This window comes from Theropithecus gelada, chromosome 15, assembly GCF_003255815.1.
Source record: "Theropithecus gelada isolate Dixy chromosome 15, Tgel_1.0, whole genome shotgun sequence".
NCBI classification, from domain to species: domain Eukaryota; kingdom Metazoa; phylum Chordata; class Mammalia; order Primates; family Cercopithecidae; genus Theropithecus; species Theropithecus gelada.
The window spans coordinates 32,065,546-32,085,911 of NC_037683.1; the positions used below are offsets into that span (position 1 = coordinate 32,065,546).

General features: G+C 37.6%; 1 protein-coding gene across 2 annotated transcripts in view; it reads left to right on the top strand.

The window, feature by feature from the left end:
• The window catches only part of CTNNAL1 (catenin alpha like 1), a 72,290-nt gene that overhangs the window by 51,123 nt on the left and 801 nt on the right, over positions 1–20,366 (top strand). For both annotated transcript variants that reach the window (XM_025359772.1, XM_025359774.1), the window contains exons 12-17: positions 6,127–6,164; positions 11,154–11,204; positions 11,284–11,438; positions 15,462–15,510; positions 19,719–19,775; positions 19,920–20,033. In XM_025359772.1, the coding sequence (XP_025215557.1) occupies positions 6,127–6,164; positions 11,154–11,204; positions 11,284–11,438; positions 15,462–15,510; positions 19,719–19,775; positions 19,920–20,033 (464 nt within the window). The remainder of the gene's footprint in view (positions 1–6,126; positions 6,165–11,153; positions 11,205–11,283; positions 11,439–15,461; positions 15,511–19,718; positions 19,776–19,919; positions 20,034–20,366) is intronic.

A 20,366-nucleotide genomic window follows, 5' to 3' on the forward strand; every position in this document is an offset into this window, starting at 1 on the left:
CAGTTAAACTCCACTCCAATCCTAAAGTTTTCTAACGAGAATGAACCAATTCTGTGAAAAATGCTCAGACTGCAGCTCTGAGTTCTGCTTTTTTCCCTCCCAAAGCTATTCCAGAAATAACTGAGAGATCCCAGGAAGTACAGAGCAAGGAACAAGTAATGACTGGATTCTTGTTTTGGTTGGCCCACTTATTGGCTGAGGCCGGCTAAATTACAGAAGAGATAAAACAATCTGTTAGTAATGGAATCCTGGGCACATTACCTGCCCTTTTGAGTTGTTTCTTTATTTCAATGGACATAAATGAAATAATGTGTCATAGTGCTTGCACATCCTATACCTGTTTTCAGACTACATGAGCACTGTAGTTTCTTTTACTTTCAAGCTGGATATTATATAAATAATCTCTTCTTTAGGTTCAGTTAACTTATGTTCAAAAAATCAGCATTACCCAAACTTCCTAAGGATGGAACAGAAATTCCTTCTTATGTGGGAAACTCCTCAGCCTTTAGTCAATGGGACACCTATTGTTTCACTGGGAAAGTGCCTCTCTCTTCAGAAAGGGTTTATGTAGGGTTCATTGAGATGGAGTTGGTTGATTGTGTGTACTGCCTTTATTTGTCCTGATTTTTATCATGAACCTCATGAGCATAGCTTTTTCCTCAAAGAAGTCCAACTCTGGGTTAACCATTACTGACTGAACTGAGTCCAATGCCACAGTGTTGTTCTTCCTGTTATGCATGGTTGGTGTGACAAACCTGCCCATTACCTTGCACCTGCCCACTACTTTCATACAAAGGTGTATTCTTCAGGTCCTGATTTATCTTTGCTGCTGTTATAACTCCTGTTATGACTATTGTTGAAAAGCCATTGCTGTATTCTAGCCACTTTAGTTCTGCTCTGCATAACTTGACTCCTGTGATTGGCAAACTACCAGACACACTTGTAAGTATCATTTAACCATCCAACTAAGTGGTAAACATCACGCTAAGCAATAAGAGGGAGGCTTTAGTGTTCACATGCTAAAAGTTAGTCTGAGAGCTAGGTCATTGTTCACCTTAACCCCAGACACTTAAATTTCACACAAGGACCTCCTGGGATTATTTCAAGAAGGTAAAAATCAGTACTTGTCTTCCTGTCTTCTGCTTTCATCCCATTCTGCCTTCTCACCCAAACCTCCAGAGAGGCCGTGGCCCTTGTGTTAGAAGGGACCAGACCTAAAAGACTCCACTTTTCCTTAGTGGTGAATATATGTCAGTTTAGAATTCGAGATTATTTTGAACAATAAATGTCAGAAAAAAGCCTTATCTCAGAGGTTGCAGTCTCTATCCCTCCTTTAAGGAAGCTGAATTCCCTTTGTTCTATTTGAATCATTTCAGAGTAAATATGACTACACTTCAGTTTATAGAGATGCAGCTCTAACTAAACTATGTAGGGCAGTTATGATCATGGATGGCATACTTTCATAAACCACTTTTTTTTTTTTTTTTTAAATCAAGGATCCTGCCAAGAATCTTAATTTGGTTTTCAGTTCTACTGAAATTTTCATTTTCTCATTTTCCTGGTAGCCCTATTTCATAGCCCTGCACTTACATTATCGTTTGGCAGATTGGATGCCACTTAAAATGGGGGCACAGGAAGATAAACATGTTCGTGGGTAAAGATGAATTTATTTGGGGATGGTAGTAGCCTGCAACAAGGGAGTCATCTGTCCAGAGAAGAGATGATGGCCTACACTAGGGTGATGATAGTCAAGATGAAGATAAGGGGACTAATTTAAGAAGAATTTAAAAACTAATATTGGTAGAGTTTATCGGTCAATTGAATATGGAGGTGAGGGAGAGGGAGGAGTTGGAGGATGATAGCTGGGTTTAGAATAGAATACTTCATTCCTGCTCCTGAGTTTAGCTGATAAGCTGCCTATCCTTTAGTGGTCAGGGATTAATTTTAAGTGGGTCTGGGGACGTTAATTTTTTAATTGATCATACTATATAGAGTGCCTCCAGAACTAAAGATAGCTAATTATAAGAAATGTGAATCAGGGATAATTTAGCACATTTTCAGTGAAATAATAAGTCTTTTCCATTCTTGGGGAATTAGCTTTATTTTGTAGATATACAGAAAGGCTCTACATATTGTAACTGAGAACATTTCTCAATTAGGTTTTCATAAGAAATAATTGTAGTGCTCCCTTAAGATGAGAGGGCCTTTGAACTTAATTGCGAACTTAATTTATATGAAGGTATAAAGTCAGAAGATGGCACAATTGTAGTGTTGACTAAACTGGATTTAGGGAGTATTAAACATACAACACCTCGTTGAGGACAGTGCTTTGAAGACAATTCTATATATCAAATCTGTACTAAGTATATTTTCTCCAAATAGTCCTGTTTTTCCAACTATTTTTAATGTTTATAGTATGATAGAGTTTGTTTATGCTACTTCTTTGATATAACAGCTAAACATAATTTAGCCAGTTTATTTTATTATTATTATTATATTTTAGAGACAGGATCTCACTTTGTCACCCAGGCTGGTGTGCAGTGGTGTGATCATAGCTCACTGCAGCCTCAAACTCCTGGGTTCAAGGGATCCTCCCACATATCTAGAACTATAGGTGCTGGCCACCATACCTGGATAATTTTTTTTTCCCCCCAGAGATGGGAGTCTCGCTGTGTTACCCAGGCTAGTCTTTTTTTTTTTTTTTTTTGATATCGAGTCTCACCCTGTCACCCAGGCTGGGGTGCTGTGGTGTGATCTCGGCTCACTGCGAGCTCTGCCTCTTGGGTTCACGCCATTCTCCTGCTTCAGCTTCCCGAGTAGCTGGGACTACAGGCGCCCACCACCACACCCGGCTAATTTATTTTTTGTATTTTTAGTAGGGACAGAGTTTCACTGTTAGCCAGGATGGTCTCGATCTTCTGACTTCGTAATCCACCAGCCTTGGCCTCCCAAAGTGCTGGGATTACAGGCGTGAGCCACCGCACCCAGCCTACTCAGGCTGGTCTTGAACTCTTTGCCTCAAGTTACCCTCCTGCACTGGCCTCCCAAAGTGCTGGGATTAGGAACATAAGCCACCATGCCTGGCTGAGCCAGTTTATTCTTTTTTTTTTTTTTTGCTTAGAATCAATGGCAATAATTAGATGCACATAGAAATAACATCTGTAATTAGCTGAGCGTGATGGCGTGCACCTATAGTCTCAGCTACTCGGGAGGCTGAGGCACGAGAATCGCTTGAACCCAGGAGGTGGAGATTGCAGTGAGCTGAGATTGCACCACTGCACTTCAGCCTGGGCAACAGAGTGAGACTCTGTCTCAAAAAAAAAAAAAAAAAAAAAGTGGGAAATAATGTCTATAATTAACTGTAATTTAGATCTCTGTTAGAATTAGATTGCTTTTTCTTGTGTTATTGTCAACTTGTTTGGTTTCTGTTGGCACTGGGGGAAAGAAGAATCTTACCTGCATAGTATGTGGAGGAGGCCTATCTGAAAAAATGATCAATTTTGCAATTATCCTCAAATTCGTATGAATCATTCTGAGTCTAACTGAAGGATGGGAATAGGAAGCAAAACAAAGTATCTGTAAGAGGACCAGAGGGATTAGAACTATCAAGTGATAAATACTACTAGGTGGATGAAAATGGTAGCAAACCAGATTACATAAAAGCTTTCTTTTCACTGGATTTATTTCTCAATGCATTTATTTATACATTCTACTTTCTTTAACTCTGTGGTATCTTAGAGATATAAGAGATACTGAAACAGTTGGTTTTGCCCCAACTTGTGGGAGTGAATATGAACATTTTAGGGCCATGGGCACTATAGAGGATTACTAAGTTAGATAATACAAGATTACTTCTGTAGCTGATTACATTTAAGTAATGATGGTGCCCTTTCAAAATTCTTTTTTATTATTTATTTATTTTTAGTACTTTCCCACTTCTGTTTTTTGTTCTGTTTTTTTGAGACAGTCTTGTTTTGTCACCCAGGCTGAAACAAAACAAAACAAAAAACGGAAAAAAGAACAGACTACAGGCATGCACCACCACGCCGGGCTAATTTTTGTATTTTTAGTAGAGATGAGGTTTCACCATTTTGGCCAGGCTGGTCTTGAATTCCTGACTTTAGGTGATCCACTTGCCTTAGCCTCCTAAAGTGCTAAGAATACAGGCGTGAGCCACCACGCCTGGGTTCCTACTTCTGTTTAATGTGCTCTTTATAATGTGCTAAGACCACTTTTTAAAGGATATTATGGACAGGATTCAGACTTTGAATTAAGACAGATGGTGAATTTTGAAATTCTGAGTGACCTGAAGACTATCTTCTGTTAATATTGCAACTAAATCGGGCACTTTTTTTGCATCAGAGCTTAGAGACAAGGCATGAAAGTAGCCTCTTCCTTTTTAAGTTTTTTCCCCTCACCATTCTGAGATCAGAAAGCCATTAATTAATAAAATTCCCTTACAATTTTGACATTACAAGGAAATGATTTGAATCATAAAGCTATTCTCAAGTACCATTAATTCACTCTTAGCAACAGTTCTTCTTCTAGATAGGCACAGTCCAAGAGAAATAGAATGTGAGACACATATGTAATTTGAAATTTTCTAGGCTAGGCACGGTGGCTCATGCCTGTAATCTCAGCACTTTGGCAGGCCAAGGCGGGAAGATCCACTTGAGCCCAAGGAGTTTGAGACCATCCTGGGCAACATAGTGAGACCTCATCTCTTAAAAAAATACAAATAAATTAGCTGGTGGCACATGCCTGTGGTCCCAGCTACTCAGGAAGCAGAAGGTGGGAGGATCACCTGAGTCCAGGAGGTTGAGGCTGCAGTAAGCCTGTGATCTCCACCACTACATTCCAGCCTGGGTGACAGAGCAAGACCCTGTCTCAAAAAAAAAAAAAAAGAAAAAAAAATTCTAGTTGGCATAAGAAAAATGAAAAAGAAACGTGAAATTTGTTTTAATAATAATTTTTAACCCAAATATGCAAAATACCAATTAATGTATAATCAATATTTTAAATTAATATATTTCACATCTTTTTTTCTCCCTTTGTACTACATCTTCAAAATCTGTTATGTATTATACACTTACAGCACATCTCAGTACAGACTAGCCACATTTCAAGTGCTAAATAGTCACATGTGGCTAGTAGGTTCCACATTTAATAGTACAGTTCTAGATGAAATTTTAAATATTTGTGTAAGCCATTCTGAGACTAACAGGTTTGCCCATTTCATGTAATAGTCATTCTATGAGAAAAGGTGTGATTTAGTGCTCTTATATTATGTTTACTTTTATTAGTTTGGACCATATGAAATTTCAAAATGGTTGAATACCAGCAATTTCATATGGTTCAAACTAATCTATTATAGCTAAATATACTTGTTTTCCTTGAAGAAGAAATTTTTCTTCAAGAAGCAATTACTATGTAGGTCTTGAATTTTTACTCCAGATGTCACAAACCAGCTTTTATAAAAAGTCTATCATTCATTGTAACCTGACTGTATTCAGGACCTGAAAGTTGTAAAGATGATAGATGGGGCAGGGATGATGTGGGCATTACCCATCTCCTTCCTTTCCTCATTATCATGCTTCATGCCATGTGTCAGTTCACAACCAAAAAACCTCCTGTTATTTGCTTTACTTCATCTTCCTATCTTGTACAGAGGGTTTTCTTCTTCCCTGACCGAGAGAATACATTATGAGGTTAGTTGTAAATTATTTGGTCTGGGACTTGCAGCAATGGAAGAAGCGCAGATACTGGTACTGATAAAAGAGGAATCAGGTTTCATTAGAGGTAAACTGCTGTAAAAGGAGCACTCTGTGAATGAAGCTGATTGTAAGTGCCAGTAAATGTCAGTAGGACATTTGCCAGTCTCCCTTTATGTTGGGAGAGGTGGAGATTGGCCAGCATAGGTACCTTAGACATGTAGCTGTTGAGAGTCTTCATGTTCACTAGCCAAATTACAATTTTATTTCTGAATTTTATGTAATGAATAGACTAAGTTATCAAAACTAATGTACTAACATTCCTGTTTGTTTAATTAATACTTTAAAAGTTAAGTGTGAGTAATAGAAAAATATATTAATAGAAAAATTTTTAAGTTATATGTGTTATTTGTAGGAGAGAAGTATGGCTACCTTTCACTTCCAAAGCCAATGGTAAGTAGAAAAATAATGTACATTTTGGAATGTTTTTATTCAGAATTCAAATTATGCTCTTGCCTGTTGCTACTCTCTCCACCACCAATAATTGACATGACAGAAAAAAGTTAGGATATTAATGTTGACCTCAGAGTTGTTATTCTGGGTAGCAATCTAGATGTGGCTTATACTCTGAATATTTGTTTTAAGTTTAGGGGTTTGAGAGAATAGATAACATAATTTGTGATTAATACAAAGCCATATCCCAGTAATAGCATCATAAAAATAAATAAATAAGATATTAAAAAGCCATATCTGAGGTCAGAAGTTGTTTTGTTCTTCCCTAATTTGCAAAGTCATGTTGGAATCACTTTCAGCAAACTAAGGACTTTCATATGCTTTCTACCTAGATGAAAATATGTCCTGTCATACATAAGAGAAGAGATACAGAGTGGTATATTAACCAAGTAGTGGTCACAAGATCCCTTTTGGGGGTCAAAAATATTGGAAATTGTGGGCCGGGCATGGTGTCTCATGCCTATAATCCTAGCACTTTGGGAGGCCGAGATGGGCGGATTACCTGAGGTCAGGAGTTCGAGACCAGACTGGCCAACATGGTGAAACCTCATCTCTACTGTAATTAGCCAGGTGTGGTGGCACATGTTTGTAATCCCAGCTGCTCAGGAGGCTGAGGCAGGAGAATTGCTTGAGCCTGGGAGACAGAGGTTGCAGTGAGCTGAGATTGTGCCACTGCACTCCAGCCTGGCCGACAGAGTGAGACTCTGTCTCAAAAAAAGAAAAAAAAAAAAAAGGAAATTGTGGATCAAAAATATTTGAAAAAAATATAACAATACAACAATAAAAAATAGTGACAGGAACGAAAATCGCTATCTTCTGGCTGACAGCATTTTAACATCAGTCATGTTACCCAGGTGGCATTTTGATGACCTTAGCAATTCATTTATAGAGATCATTCTATGGAAAGTTATAGTTTTGAATAAGATAGATATGGAAAGTAGAAATGATAGTAAAAAAAAAATCAATTATCAAGAAGGACTAATCTTCTGAAACTACCAGGTGTCCTAATAACTGTAACTTAAGAAGTAAAGGAAAACAATGGCCCATGTAGAAGTAGTTTCTGAGCAGGAAGTAATCATGACAGCAAATGAGAAAAATGAAAGACTTGTAAATTATGCCCAGTGTAAAATTATACCCAGTTTCTCAATCACAAAGAAAGGAGTACTTTGATGGCTCACAATATTCATAATAGGCCAAATTATAGGTCAAGGAGGGACAAAAATATTTATTTTATATTAAATACTTCTTGATCACCTACTGTTTGCCAGGCATTTTGCTAGGCCTTGATGAAAGAATGATGAAAAAGACACTAAAATATAAATTCCACAGTAGGGATTTAAAAAAATATTTTGTTCCCCTTGCCTAGACTGTCTGGTATTCCCCTTGCCTTGACTGTCTGGCACAAATTTGACACTCATAAAATAATTTGATAATTTGCTGAGTCAATGGAAAAGACAGGCATGGCCTCTGCTACTGTGAAGCTTACCGTCTAGCCCAACACTGATCAATAGAAATATACAGTTGGCCCTCCATATCTGAAGTTTCCACATCTGTGAATTCCACATCTGTGAATTCCACCAATTGCAGATCAAAAATATTTGGGGGAAAAAAAATATAAAATAACAATATAATGATAAAAATACCAATTTAAAAGCCAAATACAGTGTAACAACTATTTACATAGCATTTACATTGTATTAAGTTGTTTTGTTTTGTTTTTTTGAGACGGAGTCTCACTCTGTCGCCCAGGCTGGAGTGCAATGGTGTGATCTCAGCTCACTGCAACCTCCACCCCCCAAGTTCAAGCGATTCTCCTGCCTCAGCCTCCCGAGTAGCTGGGATTACAGGCACTCACCATCATACCTGGCTAATTTTTGTATTTTTAATAGAGGCAGGGTTTTGCCATGTTGGCCAGACTGACCTGAAGAGATCCGCCCGCCTTGGCTTCCCAAAGTGCTGGGATTACAGGCATGAGCCATCGTGCCTGGCTGTATTAGGTTTTATAAGTAATCTAGAGATGATTTAATGTATACAGGAGGATATGTATAGGTTATATGCAAATAATATGCCATTTTATATAAAGGACTTGAGCATACTGAGGGATGACTATAAATCAAGACATATATATAATTAAAAATTTTATAGTAGTCATATTAAAAAAGAAACTTGTGAAGTTAATTTACTATCTTTTATTTAATCCAATATATCCCAAATATTATCACTTAAGCATGTAATCAACATATAATTAGGGTAATTTTCTTACAGTCATTTTGTCATACTAAATCTTCAAACTCTGGTGTGTATTTTACCCTTAGGGTGTGTATCAATCCAGACTAGCCACATTTTAAATGTTCAGTAGCCTTGTGTGGCTAATGGCTACTGTATTGGATAGGTTTAAACTTGTATAAAAAGAAAATGAATAGAGAAGAGAGAAAAATTACTGATGATTATCAATAGTAACAGTGTGGTGAAGAACAGATGGTGAGTATCAGAAGAAAGAACTTGCAATGAAGAGAGATATAAAAGTCTTAAGTCTGGAGTTGTAGAAGTGATCCTGGGAATGGTTGATGATGTAGGAGAAGAACAAATGATAAATCAAATCCCCAAATCAAAAAATGGTCCAAACTTAATTAGTACATTTTTTGAAAAGGAACTGGTATTTAATACTGAAATACAACATTAGGAACTGAATGCAGCTGGTGAAAAAGCAATCACAATACTGCAAATTAATTCTGTGACTTAAAAAAAAAGAAAACAGTTTCTGTGCCGTAAGCTATTGTCAGAACAGTTTGAAAGTACGGATAGCAATTTGTCTACTTTTGTTATTTGAAGCTAACTTAACCCTAACAGATGGTTTTGTAGCTAATATCCTACTGGGTTTGAGCAAGTAATGATAGACTTACTGTTTTTGTAAGTGTGATAACTTAGGGCTACTACAAATAATTTTTTGAGAATTAGAAAAGGCATCACAAAGCTTTTAACAGGTTGAATGGAGCAAAGATTTTATTCAACTGAATAGTATTTTTGTCTTTAGTAACAAATCATTTCAGAATCATGAAACATTTTCTTAGTTGAGGATAGCATAGCTAATTATATTCCTAGAAAATTATAGTTCTGTCTTTTAGGAAGCAAAATTAGAGTCTGGTGCTATTTATATTTAGGGGGCTGACGTCTTTAGCTTTATGTAACTGAAATGAATGCATCTGACTGCATTCCAAAATAGTGTCCACTAGATGGCAAACTTGGCTACATTATTAAGATGGTTTATTTACCTTTTCAGGCAATCACCTTTCAGTCGTCGTCAAACTCTTTAATAATCATCATCATTAGTAAAAGTAAAAATAAAAATAATGAAAATGCAACTAAATTTAAAAGAATAATATAAGGTATAAAATTCCAAATAAAATAAAACCTGAAAACCTTGAGGGTGTTCCTTACTTTTTTAAATGTTTTTTCAATTGCCTATAGTCAACTCGACCAAGGATGGAGATAAAGATGATGTGACCATTCAAGGAGGAGCCAGACAGATCATTGGTCATATATGTTTATTCTCTCTCTCACTCTCTCTCTCTCTCTCTCTCTCTCTCTCTGTGTGTGTGTGTGTGTGTGTGTAACAGGAGTTCCTTTATTTTCATTTTCTATCCTTCACCTATTTAATAGTAAACATCATTAGAAAATCTCAAAAGGGCTGTGTTCCATGAGCAGATCTAAACTCCATGAGACTGTTTTGTTCTGTGGTGAAACTAGTGACAGAATAGTTGGTCAGAAGTAACAAGTCATGGTAATAAGGGCAACAAAATTATATGTATGGGAAGATCTTTTTCCTTAAAGTATTTGTGATCATTTTCCTCCTTAAGCTAAGTGGACACATGAGTGTTTTGTTTTATTGTAATTTATACTTTGTGTGCATGTATGTGAATCCATACCCGATGTGTGTTTGTGAGTGTGTACGACTTAAGTATATGTTTCCATTTTTAAAAGTTGGCTCCCTGCATCTGCTGGCCCCCTTTTCTCTACAAACCCTAGCCGTTCTGGAACTCCTGCCTCTACTATGGGAGCTTTCACCAGATCGCAGAGTTGGAGGAACCCCCTCTGTGGGCTATCAGCTTCAGAGAACTTCGGAATATATTTTTCAAAGAAATATTGCTATTGGTGGTGGTGTGATTTGTCCTGGTGCTCTATTCTTCAAGTACACTGGCATCAGTGGACTAGCCTGGTAACTAACTAGTATGGAATATTTTCTCCCCTTCTAGGGAAAATACACTCTGAGGTGCAGATAGTTTACATGAAAACCAACTCTCTCTTTCAAAAATAATGAACCATTGAACATTGGTTCACGTATTAAATTCAGAATCCTAAGTATAATCTCTTTATACCTTGGGATATGAGATTAGCAGTTGGGATATCAATGAAACTAGAGTGTTGAAATTTAGCCTTCTAAGAGCAAATTAGTTAAAGGAATTGAATTCTGGAGTCATAACATGAGGAATGTATAGAAAACTACATATAGTGGCTAATTTTAATATATCATTTCATAAGAATAATTCAAGTATTTTAAGAATCTTGTTGAACAGAGAGGCCAGGGAGGTTTGGGGGCATAGTAATTGGATTCCAGGAATACTGCAGAAGTTGTCTTGTGTCCCTGGAAGTTCTTGTGGAAAGAGGAGAGCAGCTGTAAGCACAGAGGCCACAGAGCACAGAGGGCACTGACCTGCTTTCTCTGGCTCCAGATTTCAAACTAACAACCTATTCAAAGCTGAACTCACCTACTAGTAGAGTATTTGCAATTGGTAAAATATTCAGTCATTACATACTGAATATTTTAAACTGTTGTTACAAGTACTTTGTTATGCTTTGTATTACTGTTGCATTTCCTTACAGTTTAATGTACTGCTTTTTAAGATAATCTTAATCTTTTTATTGTCACAGAAGAATAATGCAAACCTGAAATCATTAAAGCCAGACAAGCCTGACTCTGAGGTAAGACCTATTCCTACATCTAATCTGCCTTTTATATCAATAGTGATAAAGTCGTGTGATTAAAATGTATGTTTCGTAGGAGCAAGCCAAGATAGCAAAGCTTGGACTTAAGCTGGGTTTGCTCACCTCTGATGCTGACTGCGAAATTGAGAAGTGGGAAGATCAGGAGAATGAGATTGTTCAATATGGACGGAACATGTCCAGTATGGCCTATTCTCTGTATTTATTTACTAGGTAAATGTAGTTGAATTTTTATTTTTTAAATCAGTATGATAATATCTGGTATAAAGAAAAAAAGTTCCATGTGAAATCATTGATAGGTTAAAGTCAGTATCAAATATATGGTAAAAGACTAAGAATAGTTACTATGACAAGTTACTTAAGTGAATGCAGTAAGAAGACACATGTATTTAATTAGGATTTACATTTAGAAGGGATCTTCTGCTAGGTTTCTGCCCACTCTTTCCATCATTGAAATAATTTTACTTCCTGCTTTTTTGTTTTCCTGCATATTGATGCCTCTCCCAGCCAGCATCAGTACGTTAACAAAACATGCCTTTTATGCCTTTATACAGTGATTGACTAGATACAGATGAAGATTGATTAGACACAGATCACAGAATAGAGCTATGAGGCCTATGTCAATAGCGTGCCAAATCTCTGTGAGTCAGCATTCATTATGTAGAGAATTCCCCTAACTTTAATGTTATCTGACCTATATTCTCTGTCTTGTTCATATTACAAGACTCTTGATCAAATGCCTTGTTGATGTCAATGTTAGTCATATTTCGGTCTTCCATTATACTAATCTATACATAAGGTATAGTAATTCTGCTTAGTTAAAATCAGTTATCTGCTCAATAATCCGTTCTAGATTTTTCTCAAGGAATAACTTCAAGCTTTCACTCAGTTTCTGAAATCTATCTTTTTCACTTTTGGAAACCTGGGAAATACTTGATATCTCCAGTTTTCTGGCTCCTCTCCTACTCATTCTGATTTTGAAAAGGTTATCCACAGTGGGACACACCTGTAGGTTGCTTCAGTATTCTAGAGACTGAGCTCAACTAAAGTTGTGAAGGATCTCTGCAACTGTGTGGGATTTGGGACACAATAAATAGCACCCCCTGCCGGGCACGGTGGCTCACGCCTGTAATCCCAGCACTTTGGGAAGCCGAGGCAGGCGGATCACGAGGTCAGGAGGCCGAGACCATGCTGGTTAACACAGTGAAACCCCGTCTCTACTAAAAAAAAAAAAATACAAAAATTAGCCGGGCATGGTGGCGGGCGCCTGTAGTCCCAGCTACTCAGGAGGCTGAGGCAGGAAAATGGTGTGAAACTGGGAGGTGGAGCTTGCAGTGAGCCGAGAGCGTGCCACTGTACTCCAGCCTGGGTGACAGGGTGAGACTCCATCTCAAAAAAATTAAAATAAATAAATAAATAAATAAATAGCACCCCCTTTTCCCACCCAAGTTTTGAGCAAAATGAAAAATAAGCAAAAGAGTAGGTGGATGGGAGCTGGTAACATTTATATTGATAAAGCTGATATTGGAGAATGTAGTTTATGTCCATAGGCAATTAAGTTTTGAAAAATGATCCCTAAATTACAAAGTCTTACCTTATAGGGACACAATGTATCTCTATAAAACACGTGGAAGACCAGTTATATCTGAAAGGCAGCTTCACTTCCAAGAGAAAAAGGAGAAAAGAAAGAGTTAATGTATTCAATTTATTTTCGCCAAGTCACCAGGAAGACTGAAAAGATAAGATCCACTCCCTTTATGGGATGGGATTAGGTGAGGCGGCAGAGAGAAGTGAGGGATGCTGTGCTGGTGAAGATTCCTTCCTATAGAAGGAGGATTAAGAGTGGAGAAGATGCAGTCCCAAGCTTAGAGGCATCATTTTCCTCTTGATGACGTCTTGTACCTTTTCTAGATAGATAATTCTCTGGAAAAAGAAGGCAGAAATGATAGGAGTTAGAAATTTTGCTGCTGTTTAGCTATCATTTGTCAGTACCTTATCATATTTTCCATCATTGGAGATCATTCCTTTGGTGGTTTCCTTCCATTGTTCTTAACTGTTGTTAGCAAGCTTCTCCTGTGATTTGAGTCTTCCCAACATGAATTTTGACCTTTTTAAGTTCATACCTTTTTATAATCTGATGGCCCAGGTCTCCAAAAGAATGCAAAATGGAACTCCTGTGTTTACCCACAATAAATTTGCACAGACTAACTGAAATAACAAAAATCTCAGCTTTTGGCTGGAATCAAGCTAGTTATTTCCATGGTGATGAAAATCATGCTTTTAAAAAATGTTTTTGAATAATAAGACTTGGGGGAATATATTATTACTTAACGAATATAGTTTGATATGTAAAATCTTCCCAGATGAAGGGTTTATCAGTAGACTTTTCTGGTTTTTTTTTTTTTTTTGAGACGGAGCCTTGCTCTGTCGCCCAGGCTGGAGTGCAGTGGCATGATCTCGGCTCACTGCAACCTCCGCCTCCTGAGTTCAAGCGATTCTGTTGCCTCAGCCTCCCGAGTACCTGGGATTACAGGCACACATCATTATGCCTGGCTAATTTTTGCATTTAAAAAAATTTTTTTTTTTTTTTTAGACAGAGTTTTGCTCTGTTGCCCAGGCTGGAGTGCAGTGGCACAATCTTGGCTCACTGCAGTCTCCGTCTCCTGGGTTCAAGTGATTCTCCTGCCTCAGCCTCCCAAGTAGCTGGGATTACATGTGCCACCATGCCTGGCTAATTTTTGTAGTTTTAGTAGAGATGGGATTTCACCATTTTGGCGAGGCTGGTCTCGAACTCCTGACCTCAGGTGATCTGCCCTCCTCAGCCTCTCAAAGTGCTGGGATTACAGGTGTGAGCCACCATGCCTGGCCTAATTTTTGTATTTGTAATAGAGATGGGGTTTTGCCATATTAGCCAGGATGGTCTCAAACTCCTGACCTCAGGTGATCTGCCCACCTTGGCCTCCTGAAGTGCTGGGATTACAGACATGAGCCACCATGTCTGGCCAACTTTTTAAAAAAAGATTATAGTATCCCCTTTAATTAGTTGTTATTTCAGAATATTTCAGGATGGCATGCTCAGTACTTTTTGTTTCAGTGTCAGAATAGTAGAGAGTATCCCATGGACACTGGGAAACATGAGGGGTTGCACTGTGAGGGGAAGCTCTGTGGAATAGGACTTCTTCCTAGAATATAGTTATTGGATAGTAGTGATGACATTCCAGAGAATAAAATGGGTTTTTCTGTAATAGATAAATACCTTGTGGTGGTTTTCCTGGTCAAATTTATAGCCGTTCCTCAGGCTACTGTTTAAGGTTCTCTTAATAATTTGTATGATTTCTTAATGATTTACATGTAATCATTCATATTTCTTAATAGTTTATATATTTAAGATTTTCTAGTACCTTATAGTTTTTCAAAATTTCAAACTTACTAGTACCTTATAGTTTTTAATGTGGTTTTTGCTTCATCATTTCATTTGACCTTCACAACGGTTTATCAGCGAACAGGAATGATATGTTCACATCTCCTGTCTCTGAAGTGGAAGAACTGGTTGCTACTAGATTCCAGATTTTGTGACTTATCCCTAGTCCTTTTCTCCTCTTAATGCATTTGGTTATTCTTATTATAATTTACTTTTCACTTTTTAGGGTTCTTAATTCTTCTTTGTAGTTTTTAATCTGCTGTTCCTCAATCTTCTGATGAGAGTGGTAGCACAAGTATTATTATGACTACTTTATTCACTCAAAATTGAATGTTAAGTGATATGCCTCATCAAGGTTAGATAATTGAGTTACTACCAGAATTGAAATAAGAATTAGAAGTGAAATGTTCTGACTTTTGGTTTGATCCTCTTTCCATTATATAACAAAGGCTTTTGATCAAGACATTATCAGATCTCATATATTTAATTTATGAAATAAACTGAAAAAGGTTAAAAAGAGAAATGGAACTTCAATATAACTTGTTTGTTTAAATTTTTTTATATTATGAAATTAACATACATAAGATTTACTTGGGGAAAAAAGTATCCTAAGAAATAATTGTTAAATATTAAAGTTGCTTTAAGAATAAAGTTACAATATTATCAATCTATTCATATTATTCTTCAAAACTTAGGATTTGTTAATACACAAATAAATGTATCTCCTCTATTACATGTTAATATAAAATGTTAATATTATAAAATAAATTTTCAGGTAATAACTTTTTGTTACCTTCTTAACAATTTTATTTTAGAGGAGAGGGGCCACTGAAAACTTCTCAGGATTTAATTCATCAACTAGAGGTATGCCTTGTTTCCCTTTTATGCTAGTACTTTGATTTCGGGCTAAAAGTGGGTTATAAATGTTTTCCACATGATTTATTACATCATGTGTATATGCTTACATCTGTACATACCTGTGTGCTACAGAGAGCAGTACAAAAGTAGAAAGGTAGATGGCTTACAGTGACATTTTGCAAAACTATCCTGACCTCATTGGAAAGAAATTTAAAATATTATGAGCATAAAGTAGAATGGGCTTTACTGATAGTCAACAGATGCAATAATAAGCTTTAGGTTTACCTAAGTAGATGAAAATACCCTGTAAGCAAATGTAAATCCAGAGTTCTAGAAAGACTTTTGGCCTCTTCATTATCGAATTGGAGAAAATATATTGATTAAATGAGATAACACATGAGAGAGCATCTGTTAAAATGCTTAAGACTATTAGAGGATATTAAGTACATGTTAGTTTCCTTCTTTCCTGCCGTATTCATGATAATTTAGGGCATGAAAGGAGAGACAGATATGCTAACACTCACTCTTGTGCCATGTGTCTTAACAGGACTCCACGTAGGCCCATCTGTAATTCTACTCCCTCTAGTTAGAAGTTTTAGATTGGCAAGTGGGTTGCAAAATTCCTTTTATGTTTTCCCTGATCCCCATGTTAGCCTGTTTGCCTCTCTAGAACCAAGAGCATTCTTGTATGTAAATTTGAAATTTTTGTCACTTTATCACTCATATAGTTTCCTTTGGCATTCCCATGTATATCTGAGATTTGAAATTTCTATCACTTTAGGCCGGGCGTGGTGGCTCACGCCTGTAATCCCAGCACTTTGGGAGGCTGAGGTGGGTGGATCATGAGGTCAGGAGATTGAGACCATCCTGGCTAACATGGTGAAACCCCGTCTCCACTAAAAATACAAAAAATTAGCTGGGCATGGTTGCGGGTGCCTGCAGTCGCAGCTACTTGGGAGGCTGAGGCAGGAGAATGGCATGAACCCGGGTGGCAGAGCTTGCAGTGAGCTGAGATCATGCCACTGCACTTCAGCCTGGGAGACAGAGAGAAACTCCGTCTCAAAAAAAAAAAAGAGAAAAGAAATTTCTATCACTTTATCATTCTTATATAGTTTTGTCTGGCGTTCTGCAGGAAAGGGATTTCAGCTTAAGAGGATGATTGTCAACGTAATCAGAAGTATTATAGAAAATATGTCTTCCAGATTTTTCTCTAGACTATAAATGAGCTATTTCGCTTAAGATAGTTGAAATAAATGCTGGACTTTTTTTTTTTTTTCTCCAGTTTGGCCCAAGTCCATTCTGTCATACCGCCCTGTAGGGTTGTTTTACTACAAAAGATCCACTACTTACCTTCTTCCTATGTGAGCTTAGTCATTAAACCAGTGTCCATTGAATTGTCTCCAAACTGTGATGAACATAAAATCACATACTTCATTCAACAAATAGTTATGGAACTTGTGCTATATGTCAGATCTGGGAGAAAAGAACTCTGTGGAGAAAAGTGAACAAGGCAAAGCTCCTGCCCCCATAGAGCTTATGTTCTAGTGGCAGAATACAGACAATAAAAATTTAAGCATTCAGTGCACATATGTAAGTATGTGGAGATAAAATCATGTAGGACTAGAATACAGAGGTGGTAGAGGGGTGGTCAGAAAAGACCTCTCTAAGGAGCTAATGTTTGAGTAGAGACAGTAATGAAGTGAGAGAGTTGAATGGATAAATGAGGGTAGAGGATTTTAGATAGCCAAAACAAGTGCAAAGCCCTGAGGTGCAGGGTAGGGCTGGGTGTATCACAAGAGTAAGGAGGCAATTATAGATGGGAGTGAAGTGAGCCAGAAGGAAAGTGGTAAAATATGATGTCTCTGTAGGCCATGGGGAGAACTTAAATTTTTTTTTTTTTTTTTTTTGAGACAGAGTCTCACTCTGTTGTCAGGCTGGAGTGCAGTGGCACGATCTTGGCTCACTGCAACCTCTGCCTCCTGGGTTCAAGTGATTTTTCTGCCTCAGCCTCCCGAGTAGCTGGGACTACAGGTGTGCGCTACCACAACCAGCTAATTTTTGTATTTTAGTAGAGACGGGGCTTCACCATGTTGGCCGGGATGGTCTCGATCTCTTGACCTTGTGATTCACCCACCTCAGCCTCCCAAAGTGCTGGGATTACAGGCCTGAGCCACCACGCCCAGCCAATCCTATTATGTTTTAAGTAAGGTTTTTGGCTTGGCCAACAGAGTAAGTGGTAGTGCCATTTTCTGAGACAGGGAACACTGAGGGAGAACACTAGATTTAGAGGGTGGAAATCAAGCATTTTGTTTTGCACATGTTAAGTACAAGGTCAGATAGGAAATACACTTGGCCTTCCCTATCTGCAGGTTTTGCATCTGCAGATTCAACCAACTATGGATTGAAAATATCCAAAACAGTAAAAACAGGCTGGGCACAATGGCTCACTCCTATAACCCTAGCACTTTGGGAGACCAAGCTGGGAGGATCACTTGAGTCCAGGAGTTTGAGACCAGCCTGGGCAACATAGTGAGACCTTGTCTCTACAAAAAATAATTTATAAAAACTAGTGGGGCATGGTGGCACACATCTGTAGTCCTAGCTACTCAGGAGGCTGAGGCAGGAGGATTGCTTGAGCCTGGGAGGTCGAGGCTTTAGTGAGCTGTGATCCCACCACTTCACTTCACTCTGGGCAACAGAGTGAGACCCCTGTCTCAAAAAAAAAAAAAAAAAAAAAAAGAAAAAAAGAAGAAAACCAATAAAACATAACTACAGTAAAAAAAAAAAAAAATACATTTTAACAAGTTAGAGTTCCAAGGGGGGAAAAACAATACAGTATAACAACGATTTACTTAGTATTTACATGAACTATAATTATAATTTAGAGATGAGATGATTTAAAGTATATGGGATGATGTGTGTAGGTTATATGCAAATACTACACTGTTTTATTTAAGGGACTGAAGCATCTACAGATTTTAGTATCCTTGGAGAGGTCTGGGAACCAATCTCCTGTGGATACTGAGGGATGGCTGTACAAGACAGATGTCAGGATAGTTCAGGAGTGCAGACAGAGACTTGGGAGTTATCAGCTTTCAGGTAGTTTTAAAACCATCATACTCTATGAGACAGATATAGATTTTGTCCCCAAGGGGTTTGCAGTCCAGAAGGAAAGAGAAAGTTTGCAGAATAGAAAGTGGTAACATGAAGTGATAAGGAACACTTGGGGAAGTGAATCATTTCATTTGGTTGGAATTTAGATGTAAAGTTTACTGGTTTCCCTTTTAAAGGGAAGGTTGCAAAGTACGATTTGACCTTGAGATCACTTTATCCAATGATAGCAAGGTGTTAAGCCCTTTGAATAGAGGGTAAAAACTAACTCTGGAATTATTGCCTCCTCCTTCTTAGTATTCTTTAATTTATTTCGAAGACCTATTACTTTCATTCACAAATCACTCTCAGATTTTCCCTGTTCTCTCCATTATTACTGCTGCCACCTAAAACTAAGCCTTCCTCCCTTTACTCCCCTGGCATCTCACTCCGAAATACTCTGCAAACCATCTTAACATAATATCCTAAATACTTCTATCATACCTGCCCAACCTTATTTTTCATGGTTCTTCTCCATCATCCTGTTCATCTCACTAAATTATAGAATTTATGGTACATGGCGAATAGTGAAAATTAATCTGAAAAAAAAAAAAAAACCAAAAAAAAAAAAAAAAAAAAACCGGAACAAAAACCAACCACCTGGATTGGTTCTCTCAAATGTCTGGTTATGGATGGGTGACAAATTTTGCCTTGCCTAGATGGAAGTGGGAAAGTTCTAACCCTTTTGACCTCATGCTTGAAAATTCATCATCCTTTTATAATTGAGCATATTTGAGATGAGCTCTAGGTCCCTTGAGTAATCTAGACATAATTTGTGTGGCTGAATATCACACAACTGCGTGACCCTCCAGAATAATTGGAGGTCTGGTGTAGAGAAGCCTCTCCAGGGATGGATTCTGCATCTGGTCTGTGAAAACTCCTTCAGAAAACAGGTAAACACTTGTGCATTCCCGGTACAGGAAAAAGTTTAGGAGTTCCATGATAGACTTTTTATGTCTAGGCTTTATTTTTTAAATTCTATGTAAAAAACATTAGTAAGTGTATTTCTTACCAACTATCCATAGACATCAGTCTAAAATAGTGGTGTTTTCTCTTTCTATCAGGTTTTTGCTGCAGAGGGTTTAAAGCTTACTTCCAGTGTACAAGCTTTTTCAAAACAGGTAACACATGTCTACCTGCCTGGTGCTGGTGGTGGTATTATATATACCCACTTTGGGGGTATAATATCAAGGTATAAAGGTATTTAAGGTATTAAAGATGGAGTTTTGTTGCGGGCTGTTATAACTTGCTAAATTACATTTCAGCTGAAAGACGATGACAAGCTTATGCTTCTCCTGGAAATAAACAAGCTAATTCCTCTATGCCACCAGCTCCAGACAGTAACTAAGACTTCTTTGCAGAATAAAGTATTTCTAAAGGTAAAAGAGACATTTGAAAAACGTTCACATATCTATCTTTATCTGGTTAGGGAAAGCCCCTTTTTCTTCAAATAAAGTGTTAATACCCACAGAAGGGCACTTTTATTTCCTTTTTTCATGCCTTGTCTACAAGAATCATTTATTATCTACCCTTATAACTGACCCCAGAGAGTAGCAGATTCACCAAAGAAAGTAGTTTTTGGGACATCATTAATTCCATAGCACTGAGCAGCTACCCTTCAATTCTGAAGTCATTTCCTCTGTAACTAGGACACAGGTGCCTCCGAGTCTGGTCTCCCATAATTTGTCTGAGAGAATATGGGTTTGTGCCCA